Source organism: Megascapheus bottae, chromosome 6, assembly GCF_031878675.1.
Source record: "Megascapheus bottae isolate mThoBot1 chromosome 6, mThoBot2.hap1, whole genome shotgun sequence".
Taxonomy (NCBI): Eukaryota; Metazoa; Chordata; class Mammalia; order Rodentia; family Geomyidae; genus Megascapheus; species Megascapheus bottae.
This window is the reverse complement of record NC_143514.1, coordinates 77,427,395-77,439,470: the sequence shown is the minus strand read 5'-3', so window position 1 is coordinate 77,439,470 and position 12,076 is coordinate 77,427,395. Positions and strand designations below refer to the sequence as shown.

Genomic DNA, 12,076 nt, shown 5'->3' with positions numbered 1-12,076 from the left:
AACACCAGCCGAGAAAATCATTTTCCCCGCCTGCTTTCCTTTGGCTTTTTCTCTTTGCCAGACATCTTTGTCTAGGGGCAGCCAGGAGGGCCCGTAATCCTGGCCCCTCCCCTGCCCTGCCTAGTGCCCTATGCTCTGGAGAGGCTCTGGTCCTGCGGACCCCAGCCCAGAAGGACAGAGGGCCCTGTGGCTCCCTCTGCCCTCACAGGAAGCATTGGGCTCCCGAGGCAGCCCTGCCCTCCTCCCTCCAGCCCAAGCTCACTGCCACCACCTCCAGGAAGCCCGCCCAAGTCTAGGTGACCAAAACCCAGACTCCCTTCTCTCTCTCTTACTATCCCACCATTGTCACCAGATTTGTCTATTTCTTCCATTTATTTTCTTTCTCTCCCTTTTATTGGCAGTACTGTGATTTGAACTCAGAACCTCTACTCTACAACAAGAGCCACACACACAAACTCCCCCTGCCACCAGCCCTTTTGTGCTTTATTCTTTTCAATAAGATCATGCTTTTTGTTGTTGTGGTGGTGGTGGTGGGACTTGAACTCTGGGCCTGGGCGCTGTCCCTGAGTTCTTCAGCTCAAGCCTTATACACTACCCCTTGAGCTACAGCGCCACTTCTGGTTTTCTGGTGGTTAATTGGAGATAGGACTCTCATGGACTTCAGTGCCTGGGCTGGCTTTGAACCGAGATCCTCAGATCTCAGCCTCCTGAGTAGCGAGGATTATAATCATGAGCTGCAACGCCTGGCCTAAGATCATGCATTTTTGCCCTAGCTGACCTACACCACCACCCTGCTACTTCTGCCTCCCGGGTAGCAAAAGCTACCGATATACCCCACCCCACCTGGCTCATTGAGATGGGGGCCTTCGTAATCGAGTTGGTCTCCCACTGTGATCCTTTCACTCCCTGCCTCCAGATACCTAGAATTACAGACATGAGCTACTGTGCCCAGCCTTCCTTCCTTTCTTTCACAACCTTGCCCACAACTCACCTCTCATATAAAGGCCAGATGAAGAGTAACACATTTGCTCTTTGCCACAGCGCAGGGAGGGTGTCTCCACAGGACAAACGAAGAAACCAAGGCCACCTGGCCGAGCTCCTACAGACAAGGAGACAGGTGCTGGAAACCCATTCCCTCTGTGAGTAATTGGGGGACGAGGCCCCACTTCTGCATTCCAGAGAATTGCACAGGGTCTGGCAAGCCTGTGGAATGCATTCACGGGGCTGCAGGTCTGTGAGGGCCCTGCTCTCCTCGCCGTGTCAGTACCCTGGCCCCAATTCCGGGGCAACAGGCCTCAGTGGGGCCCCGGCTTTGCCGTGGTGCTTGCTTTGTGGCCCACATGCAGTCTCTGTGCTGCTGGTTTGAGCCGAGGTGAAACTCCTCGCCAGGGACTGGAGCCAGGGGACACTGAGGCACAGAGCTTAGGGATCCCAGGAAATGAAGGCAGCTCTGGGTAGGGGGCAGGGGTCCCCCAAAATCATGAGCCCCCCACCTCCTTCTGAGAGTTGCTTCAAGTTGGAAACAGAGATTTGCTAGAAGCAGCCTGGGCCAGCCGGGACTCTGTGCCGCCCCCAGGAGGGTGGGCTGGGACACGGGAGGGGGGCCTCACATCCCACTTGGGCTGCAGGTGGCAGGCGGCCCAAAGCTCTGAGCCCGGCCTTGCTCCTGCACAGCTGGAGTAAGCAGGCAAAGCACAGGGAAAGGAGATCTGTCCGGAGACCTCCCCTTCCTCCCCCATCCTGGGGCCCCCACAGTCTGGCAGGGCTGGGACCCCAGGCCTGCTGGCCTCTAGAAGCATCCAATGGCCCTAGCCACTTCTGCAGACAAGGACAAGGGGCGAAGCCAGATAAAGCCGGGAGAGACTCCACTCCACCCCTAGGAGAGGAAAACCAGAGGAAGAGTCTGGAGACCCCAGCACTCAGCTCCACTGACCAAAGCTCACGCCCAAAAGGCAAGGGTGTGACCCCATCACCCGAGCTGTCAGGTGAGATTGCAAGTGTGTTGTGTGTCTGTGCAGGGCCCCCCACCCCCTCCCCAAGCCTTCTAGCATGATGTGAGTGGTGGATCTGCACTCTTCCCATTTCCTTCCTTGGCTCCAGACCTGGTCCTCATCCAGGAAGTCCCTCCCTGCATCTCTCTGCAGTCTTTCCTGCTGCCTTGCCACAGGCTTCCAGCTGAAGCATCAGAGACAGCCCGTGGTTCTCCTCCCACCCCGCCCTCCCCTGCCTGGTCTACACGGCCGATAGAGGCTGGCTCAGGGAGATAATCCTGCTGACGATTAATTGGCTTTTGTTGGAGAACGAATACCATCTCATCTTAATCTTCTGCATTATTCTCCTTGTTCTGCAGAGTCAACACAAGATTAGGTTTAATTTACAGGAGGAGGAAAAAATAGAGAAGTCATTACTCACCAGACGTGCAGGATCCGATCGGCCAGGGTGTGCAGGGCTGAATACCACCAGCCAGCCGGTCCCTGTCCTGTAGAAGACCCTGGGGCTAAGCGAAGCTGCAAAGCCCAGGCCGGGAGGACAGGCCTGGCCCGGATTCGAATCTCGCCTCTGAGAAGGGAGCCTGGGGGTGGGGGGGGGGGAGGGCGCCTTGACAACACTGCCACCTCGTGGTCAACAGCGGAACCGCGTTGGCAGCAGGGGCTCTGGCCTGCCACCTGCACCACTCAAGAGGCTGCGATCTGAAGACTGTGGTTCAAAGCCAGCCAGGGCAGGCAAATTCGGGAGCCTCTTCTCTCTCCAACTGACCACCAAAAAACAGAAGCAGAGGTGTGGCTCCAATGGTAGAGCACCTGCCCGCCTACCTTGAGCACAAAGGCCAATCAGAAAAGCTGAGTGAGGGCTCCAGGCCCTGAGTTCTAGCACCAGCTAGACAGATGCAGGTTCTCAGGGGAGGAAAATCAACCCAACAGGTGCAAAAGGACCTCGTCCCCTACCACATGGCTAAACAACAGCTAAACCAAGTGGTAAAACAAAGGTGCCCAGCAAGGAATCTATTATGACTAGCTTTTACCTCCCCAGCCCCAGAGACATAATGGCCCAGAAGACCCCGCCCCCTTCACCTGCAGCTCTCCAGCCCTCTATTCTTCTCCTGAGAGCCCCTCCCTTTCCCCCCCTCAATGGGCCCCAGGTGCCATCTTTGTTCCTGGTTCACACCTGAGCTGCCTCTTCATTGCATGAGCTCTAACACCTACATGGTTCCCTCTCTGCCCCCTAGAGGGGACCCTTGAGTAGATGCAATGAGCACAAGCACTTACTACAGGAGACTCCTGTCAGCCCTCCCCACCTGCAAAGATCTGTCCCTCCTGGAATCTGACACCGTCTACTTCCTACAGCCCTGACACCAGAGAGCAGAGCCCATAGTGGGTCCTCGAGGGACTCTCTGGGTGGCCTGTTTCCGTCCCCAAGTTCATTGCTCCAGCCATGCATTTCTGATCTGTAAAGAAGAGTCATTCCGGCCCCAGGGCCTCTGCACATGCTGCTCCTGAAGAACTCCACAGATTGACTCATCTGATTCCTCTTCACCATCCAACCCTAGTGTCAACTCTTCAGATAGGTCTGGTCACCTTGACCAGGAAATATTGTTCCCCCTCATGTCTCCTTTGTTTATTCTACTCTACTGTAGAGGTTCCTGCATGAGTAGAATTTTACTTCTAATTTTTGTACCAGCCCGAGGACTTGAACTCAGGGCCTGGACACTGTCCCTGAGATTTTGTGCACAGCCGGTTCTCTACCACTTTGAGCCACAGCTCTGCTTCTGACTTTTTGATGGTTAATTGGAGCAAGTTGTTTCCTAGACTTCCCTGAGTTGGGCTGGCTTTGAACTTCATCCTCAGATCTCTAACTCCTTATATGAATGATTACCTAGATTTGTGTGCTTTATCTCTCTGTGCTTTTTATTTCATCTGTAAAGACAGAAAAATATAACAGTATGTGTTTCCTAAGGTTATTGTGACACATGAATGAGTACATATATATATATGTATTTATAACCTTAGAGTGGTGCTGGTTTGTAGATTAGAGCTATATCATGTAGGTAATTGTGGGTTTTTTTTTCATCTTGTGCCTTTTAACTTTGATTTCTTGTATTTACATTTCTCCTTCTAAACTGTAAATTCCATAGCGTGTGCTCAGTAACTATTAATGAGTCAGGAGGAGGCCCAGGGAACACACTGGCCCCTGGGCCTCTGGCTGTCTATCAGATAGAGCTCGGGGCTGCCCTCTGCTGGACAACGCTGGGGATTTTGCCTTAAAGGACACTGTTTTCGGTCTTCTGTAAAGCAGTGGATGGGAGGCACGACAGTCAAGGGTTCAGGGCACAGGTGGAGCAGATGCCCCTACACTGGGACCTGTGCCTCCCTGAGGACTCTGTCCCTAGCCACAAGTGTCTCTTATCCTCAGTCTCCTCCTGCAGAGTGGGGTTGATGGTGAAGCCCTTCCCCGTCCCCATCTCTGATTGACAGCAGGAGGGGCGTGGCCAGGCAGCCTTGGGGCATAACACCCAGCCTCTGGTGGCTATTTGGGGGCAGGCTCACACCTACCTCACCCTCCCTGCCTACCTGGCTGTGGGGAGCCCTGTCCCTCCCCTCTCAAGAGCCGCATACTGGCTCCTGCAGGCCATCTCCAGCTGGAGTCCTGGCAGCTCCCCTCCCTGCCCATGGGGACCTCAAATTCAGATGCACCCCCCACTTGCAGCACTTCCACACTTCTGCCCAGACATCCAGGCCTGGGACAGATTTACTCTAAATTCCCCATGCTGTAAGTCCAGCCTCCTCCGTGGGCCCAGTGGTCCTCTCCACACGCAAGGAATGACCCCCCCAATGCCTACCCCTACCCCCTGAAAGCACCATCTTCCAGTGACACCTGTCACTTGGAATCCTGGAGAAGGCACAGCAGGGTCCTGGGGCAGGGGCTTTGCCTTCCTGGCTTTGGTCTGTGGATTCCTGAGAACAAAGCTAGTCCTCGCTGTCAGGTTGGGATGCCCACAGCAGGCCTCTGCCCCATTAGACCAGGGGGACACCTGGGGGGGGGGGACACAGCCTCTGTGTGGCCAGGCTGCTCACTCTCCTGGGACAGAAGCCTTCACTCCAGGACCCCACCAGGAAATGAGAGGAGGAATGCACCCTGCCTGGCCAGCACCTAGGGGCCCCCTGACTAGGTTGGGCCTTATTTCATAGAGTTCCAAGGTGGTCTGAGGGCACCCCTCGTTCCACCCCTGTCACTGAGCGTTGGGGGTTCCAGGAAGCAAGTGGCTGGGCACATAGCCTGGCACAGGGCCCCCCAGGCCACGGGCCTCTGGACAGGGATTGGAAATGACCCACGACGCCCAAGGCTAATGTCTCCTGTTGGGTCCAGTACCCAGCCCAGGGGCCCCGGGACAGCGTCTCCCTCCCAGGCCACCACCACCCTCCGGCCTCCCCGGTGCCCCCCCCAGCCCGGGTCGGGGCAGCTCGGTGCCGGGCAGGCGCCGGGCCCAGCTCCCCCCTCCTCAGCCGCACAACCCCAGCCTTTGTGTGCGGCCTGCCCAGGCCTCGCTGGCCCCAGACCAGGCCCGGGGCCCCTGGAAACGAGATCCGCTGGAACCCCACCAAGTACTTTTCCGAGACGGGGCGGGAAGGGGAGGCGCCCATCCAGCCGTCCTTCACTCACTCACTCATCCCGTGGACAAAGAGCGTTTATTGGGCGCCCGCCCGCAGGCAGGCAGCGGCTAGAGCGTGGGGTTCAGCAGCAGGCCCGGCGGCGGGCGCCGGGGCGGGCGCCGGGGCGGGCGGGCGGCGCCGGGGGCGCGGGAGGGTGCACTACCGACTAAGTCAAGGCCTATCCCCGGGGCGGCTGGGGCCGGGGGCGCTCAGGGCTCCACCCACACGCTGCTGTTGGTCACCCGGGCCCCGAACCAGCCCTTCCAGTACACCGAGTCCTGCCCGCCGTGCTCGAAGCGGACGAAGCGGACGCCCGGCCCGTAGTCGGTGAAGGTGTGGGCGATCTGGGGGCGGGGCGAGGGGAGGAGAGGGCGAGTCAACCACAGGGGTCCCGAGACCACGCCCCGTGGAGGCCACGCCCCACCGCAGACCACGCCCTCGCCACCCAGGCTCGCCCCTTGCAAGACCACGCCCTCCCCCATGCCGCCTCCAGCGAGGCCACGCCCTTCGCGTGTAGGCCCCGCCCCCAACGACGCTTGTGGGCGTGGTTTCGCCAGCTCCTCCCCTCCGCCAGGCCCCACCGTCTCACCTCGATCCAGCCACCGTCCTCGCTGTCCTGGGGCACCGCCACCTGCCCGCTGTTGAACTCGGCCAGCACGTCCTCGTGCTCCGACAGCAGCCTCACCGTGAGCTCGTACAGGCAGCCGGCATCGGTGCGGCCTGAGTACCTGGGGGGAAGGGGAAGGGAGAGAAGGGGAGGGGAGGATGAAGCAGCACCTGCTGAGCACCTCTGGGACTTGCCCTCCATCTAAGCTCCTTTCAGCTCAGCAGCTCTAACCGGCCAACGTTCAACCAATGACTCCAGTTCACAGATAAAGAAATCAGAAGGAGCCAGGCGCGGTAGCAATGTAATACGAGCTGTCTGGGAGGCTGAAATCTGGGATCAAGGTTCAAAGCCAGCCCGGGCACTAAAATCTGTGAGACTCGAAGCTCCAATTAATCATTAGAAAACCGGAAGTGGCGGTGTCGCTCAAGGGGCAGGGACGTAGCCTTGAGCTGAAGAGCTCAGGGACAGCGCCCAGGCCCAGAGTTCAAGCCCCACGATCTACCAAAAAAAAAAAAAAAAGGAAAGGAAAAAAAGAAAGAAGGAAGGAAAGAAAGAAAGAAAGAAAGAAAGTCAGAAGAAGAAACGACTGGGTCCAAGATCCAGACTCAAGGACTAAACCCAAGATGCAGACTTCCAGTCAAGGCACAGAACCACGTTTTGTTGGGAAGAAGGACTAATCACAAACGCACACACACACTCACACATGTATGTGCTAACATTCAAAATGCAGGAGAAGCATGAGCCAGTGGCACACACCTGTAATCCGAGCTACTCAAGAGGCTGAGATCTGAGGATTCGAAACCAGCCCAGGCAAGAAAACGAATCACCAAAAATCCAGAAATGTTGCTGTGGTTCAAGCCATAGACCACAAAAACAGGGCTTGGGTGAAAAAGCTAAGGAAGGGGCAGTGTCCAAGCCCTAAGTTCAAGCCCCCGTACCGGCACAGAAATAAGTAAGAAAATTAAAATAAATAAATAAATATCAGAAGAGAGGATGAATGTCCACTTTTTCCTCTCCCACAACGCCCTGGCCCCGCCCCCGGCCCCGCCCCGCTGCCGTGGCCCCGCCCCCACCGCCCGGCCCCGCCCCGTCGCCGTGGCCCCGCCCCGCCGTCGTGGCCACGCCCCCATCGCCCCTGGCCCCGCCCCCAGAGCCCCTCACCAGTCCTTCACCACGATGGCCGGCTGGGTGGTGTCCAGCAGCTCCTCCCAGTAGCCCTCGGCCTGCAGGTCAATGACTTGCGCTTTGCGACACCACCTGCAGGAGCTGGGGTCAGGGTGGGGGTCCCGGCCCCCCGCCCGCTCCCCCACGCCCCTTCCCCGGCCCCCTTACTCGAAGGAGGAGGCGAAGTACTTCTTCACGCTGTCGTCGTGGGCGAATTCCACGCCGCTGTCCCCAGGCATCTCCTCCACCCTCCAGCCGTCCCCGCCGTTCTCCACGTCGCTCCAGCCTTCCAAGTCCTCTGCGGGGACGTGACAGGCCCAGCCTGGTCACCGGGGCCCTCGGGGGCCCTCGCCGTGCACGCGGCGTGGAGCCCTGGACGACGGGGCGGGCCCTTCCCAGTCTCCCTCCTGGGCCTCCGTCCCCAGCGCCTGCCCTGCCCCAGCTCCCCGGCAAAGGTGCCCGGGCGCTAACGACGGGCTGCTGGGCCCCGGGCCGTGCGCTTCGGGCCCGGCCGGCGGGCCTCACCTTCCCCGCAGGGGTTGCGCAGCAGATTGCGGCGCCGCTTGCTCAGGAAGTAGAAGAGCTGCCAGTGGTCGCGCTCCTCGTCGGCCGCGTCGCCCTCGGGCACCAGCCCCTCCTGCTGGCACTTGAGCAGCCACAGCGGGGCGCCGTCCACCAGCTCCTTCCAGCGCAGGCACACCAGGCGGCAGGCCTGTACCAGCTGGGCCGCGGGCAGCTCGGCCAGCACGCGCAGCAGCAGCGGCTCCGGCAGCTCCTCCAGGTACGCGGCCGCCTCCCCCTCCTCCTCCTCCCCCGGCTGCTCCTCCTCCGCGCTCCCCTCCGCGCACTCCGCCTCCTCCGGCTGCTCCTCCGGGCTCACCTCCTCCGGCTGCCCCACGCTCTCTGCGGAAAGAGGAGCGTGGGGGAGGTTCTGACTCCCCGAGCCTGGCTCCGCTCCAAACCCCAGATCCGTCCTCACCCCATCCCGGGACAACCACAGCCGAGCCAGAGATTCTGCTATTGTGTACCAGTGCCCAGGGAGCCCACCCTCAGATGGACCCCCTCCTCTGAAGAAATGACTCAACTGCCTTTCCCCGGTAGATCTGGCAAGCCCCAGACCTTGGCAGAGGAAACTAAGGCCCAGGGCTTTTCCCAGGCCACACCACAGAAAGAACTCACACCTCGATGATGGCAGAGGTCTCTAGCACTGTTGTCATTTGGGGGGTGAGGGGTGTCGGGGCATTTCTGGGGTTTGAACTCAGGGTCTCAGCACTGTCCTTCAGCTTCTGTGCTCAAAGCTAGCCCTCTACAACTTGAGCCACAGGTCCACTTCTGGCTTTTTTGGTGACTAACTGGATAGAAGAGTCTCACCACAGCAGGGCACTGGTGGCTCATACCTGTAATCCTAGTTCGTCAAGAGGCTGAGACCTGAGGATCATGGTTCAAAGCCAGCCCAAGGAGAAAAATTCATGAAACTTATCTCCACAATTAACTACCAAAAAAGCTGAAAGGGGAGCTGTGGCTCAAGTGGTGGAGCAGTAGCCTTGAATACAAAAGCTCAGGGATAGCATCCAAGCCCTGAACTCAGGATCTAGGACTGGTGCATGCGCACACACACGCACACAAAAAAGTCACATAGACTTTCCGGGCCAGGCTTGCAGACATGAGCCACTGGTGTCTGGCTCAAGCATTGTTCTGATACTTCCATCCTTCAAGGCACTTACTCCCCCCCCCCTCCTCCTCTGGAAGCCTTCCCAGCACCCCCCTACACACACACACACACACACACACAGGCCACAGGCTCTCAAGTCCAGGTTCAAAGGCAATTAAAGTACTTCCTATCTTTGTCCTTGGGTGCAGTCCTTTGATAAATGCCTTGGTCTTGGAGGGGTAGCCTGATCTCGAGGTCAGAACTGCTCCCTCCCCAGGGTGCTGACTGGGCACTTAGCAAGCTTGAGGCACCATTCCAAGCATTTCAACTGCCCCTCACTTCCTCATACCGCACCACTTTCCAGGGTGTCCCTGTGTTCATCAGTGAGGAAACAGGCCAGACAGGTGAAAGGATAAGGGGCCACAAAACTTGAGCTGGAGTCTACAGTGGAACCCAGAAGAGTTTGGCTCCAAGGCCAACTTTGTCACAGTGCCAACAAAAGTATTCACTGAGGCTGGGCACAGGGGGCTCGTGCCTGACATCCTTGCTACTCAGGAGGTTGAAATACAGGGGATCACAGTTTGAGGCCATCCTGGACAGGAAAACCCACTAGACTCCATTTCCAAAATAATCACCAAAAAGTAAAGCTGGAGGCATGGCTCAGGTAGTAGAGCACCAGGACAGGAAGAAAACCAAGCAAATGGAAGGCCACAAGTTCAAGCCCTGATGCAACTAAAAGTAAACCATTGAATTACTAGGTATGATTATGGTTTTGATTGTGTAGATGAAAGTGTTCTAAGGCTCTGAGATGGGAAGTGATTTGTTAAAAGTTTGACCTGCCAGCATTAGGGAAGGAGACAAGAGGACCTAAAGACTGGAGAGAAATGAGGAGAAAAATGGAAGTCCCAACTGTCCCCAGCTGGCCACTCTGTGTGACTCAGGAGCCAGGAAGCAGTCATCTATCAAAAAGAGAAATACAGGTGTTTGAGAAAGGAATACTTCACTCCTTCCTTCTCCCATACACAAACCTGTTTCCTCATCTACGACAGGGGGTGACCATTGTTCTAGGGCATCGGAATGATGCTGTGGTTCAAGTCCCCAGAGGAAAAGGCAAGGCCATTCGGATTCCAAGACCTGGGCTGATGTCTGCGCAGGCTGGACCTGCTCTTGGCTTCCAGCCCACCTCATCTGGGCCATCTAAGCCCTGAGTAAACAGATACCAAGTTACCAGTATCTCAGAAGAAGGGAGAGCCTGAGGGGAGGACTCAGGGCCACGCTGGGTAGCCTAGGAGGTACCCCTCACTCCCAGTCCCAAGAAGAGGAATTCAGGGGGCCCTGGACAGCCACGGGGATGGTAGAAGCAGGTCTGGAAGTTGGGGAGGTGGCAGGAGGCAGACCCTGGGCTGGGAGGGAAATGCTGCTCACAACTCTCTGGGGACCTAGGTCCAGTGTCCTCTCTTTCCAACACCACTCCTGCCCTGCCCTGGCCCCATTGGACATTTGATGCTCCCCAAAAGGTGCACCTCACTCAGTCCCCCCTCCTGGCCCCCAGGCCTGGCACTGAGGCCCCAGATCCAGTTACAGCTCCCAGCCCCCACTCTCGCCCACACAAGTCCCCACATTGTTGCTGTCGGAAAGTTATCTGGCTCTGAAAGCGGCCTCTGGGATGATTCACTTACCTGGATCGGACCGGACCCGGGAGTCCAGGGAATAGCTAGGCCTTGGGAAAAATCACAAGCCCATTCTGGCGCCCCAGTTGCATGGGGGCCAGACTGAGTGGCGGGAAGACTGGAGGAGCTGGGGTTTCAGGACTGAAAAAAGGGCTGGCTACCTGAATGTGCATCTCTGGGGCTGGGAAAGAAGGGGTGTGGGTGATGGGCAGGCTGGTCTTGTCCTCACCCTGACTCAGCAGGCCTGGCGGGCCACCAGAGAGAGATGGAAGGGGTCTTTGGTGCCAGAAAAGATGACTGGGCAGTCCCGAGAGCCCAGGGCACTCAACGAGACCAGCCCGGACTGCGCCTCACCCCTAGCCTGGTCCCCCCACTGCACATCCCGCCACCCAGCCTAAGGGCAGCCCCTCCAGAGGAAGAAAGCCCAGAAGAAGGGGACTGGGAGGGGGGATTCGAGGCCGGGAGTAAATCCCAAAGCCTGCAGGAATTCAAGCCGCCCAGGGACTGGAGCCGGCGTACGGAAGAAGTTGCTGGAAGTAAAAGCTTGCAGGCATCTCCATCCCAGTCGTCGTCGGGGGGGGGGGCCCGCACCCTCTGGAAGCCGGCCCGCGTGAGGCCTCGGGTGCCATTTGTGGGACCCGGGAGTCCTCCCTCCAGCCGGTCGCCTCTCAGCCACCCGCCCGACCGCGACACCACACGGAAGCCTGCGCTCCGGGGGCTGCGTCCTGGGCTTTGGGCGCATGGAAGTTTGCGCACCGGATCTCGGGGACCCACACGCTCGGCGGACCCTCTTGGGGGCTCTCGCCCGCCTGCCCCGTCTCCCCTCCGGACCGGAGCGACTGGATCCAGGCGGCAGCTACCTGGGTCCCCGTCTCCGTCCATCGCTGCGGAGCGCTGTCGCTAGAGGAGGAGGAGCCGAGCGCTGCGGACCGCGAGTGCCGGCCGGCGACGAGTCCCAGGCGCTGCCCGCGTCTGGCCGGGTCCCGGCGGCCGCGCCTCTTAAAGGCCCCGCGCCCGCCTCGCCCCGCCCCGCCCTCGGCCCCGCGCCCCGCACCCCCTCACCCGCGCACCCCCGAGGCTGCTGGCTCCCGGGAAGAACCAGGAGGTCAGGAAAAGTCAGGAGTCGGTTTTTGAAACTGGCGATGGTGTGCGGGCAGCCCGACGCGGGGGACCCCTGGGGTGGCTGCAGGGGGGCGAGTAAGGGCGCCTGGGCCTAGCGGAGGATGCGGGGCGCCGGCCTAGGCAGAGTTGGGGGGAGGGCTAGGTGGCTTCTTCCTCTCCCTGCTCCCCCCCCTCGGGTAATTTTCCTTGGACTCGATTGGGGGCGCGTCCCGCG

The 12,076-nt window shown here is 58.9% G+C and overlaps 1 protein-coding gene across 1 annotated transcript; it reads right to left on the bottom strand.

The window, feature by feature from the left end:
• Positions 1-5,672: 5,672 nt before the first annotated feature.
• Fbxo2 (F-box protein 2) lies at positions 5,673-11,739 on the bottom strand. Its single transcript, XM_090335822.1, has 6 exons — positions 11,601-11,739; positions 7,945-8,322; positions 7,588-7,717; positions 7,417-7,512; positions 6,238-6,376; positions 5,673-5,992 (listed from the first exon to the last, which is right to left on the bottom strand). Exons 1-6 carry the CDS (start codon positions 11,620-11,622, stop codon positions 5,858-5,860), a joined length of 900 nt encoding a protein of 299 aa, XP_090191948.1. The 5' UTR covers positions 11,623-11,739; the 3' UTR covers positions 5,673-5,857.
• Between the last annotated feature and the right edge of the window lie 337 nt (positions 11,740-12,076).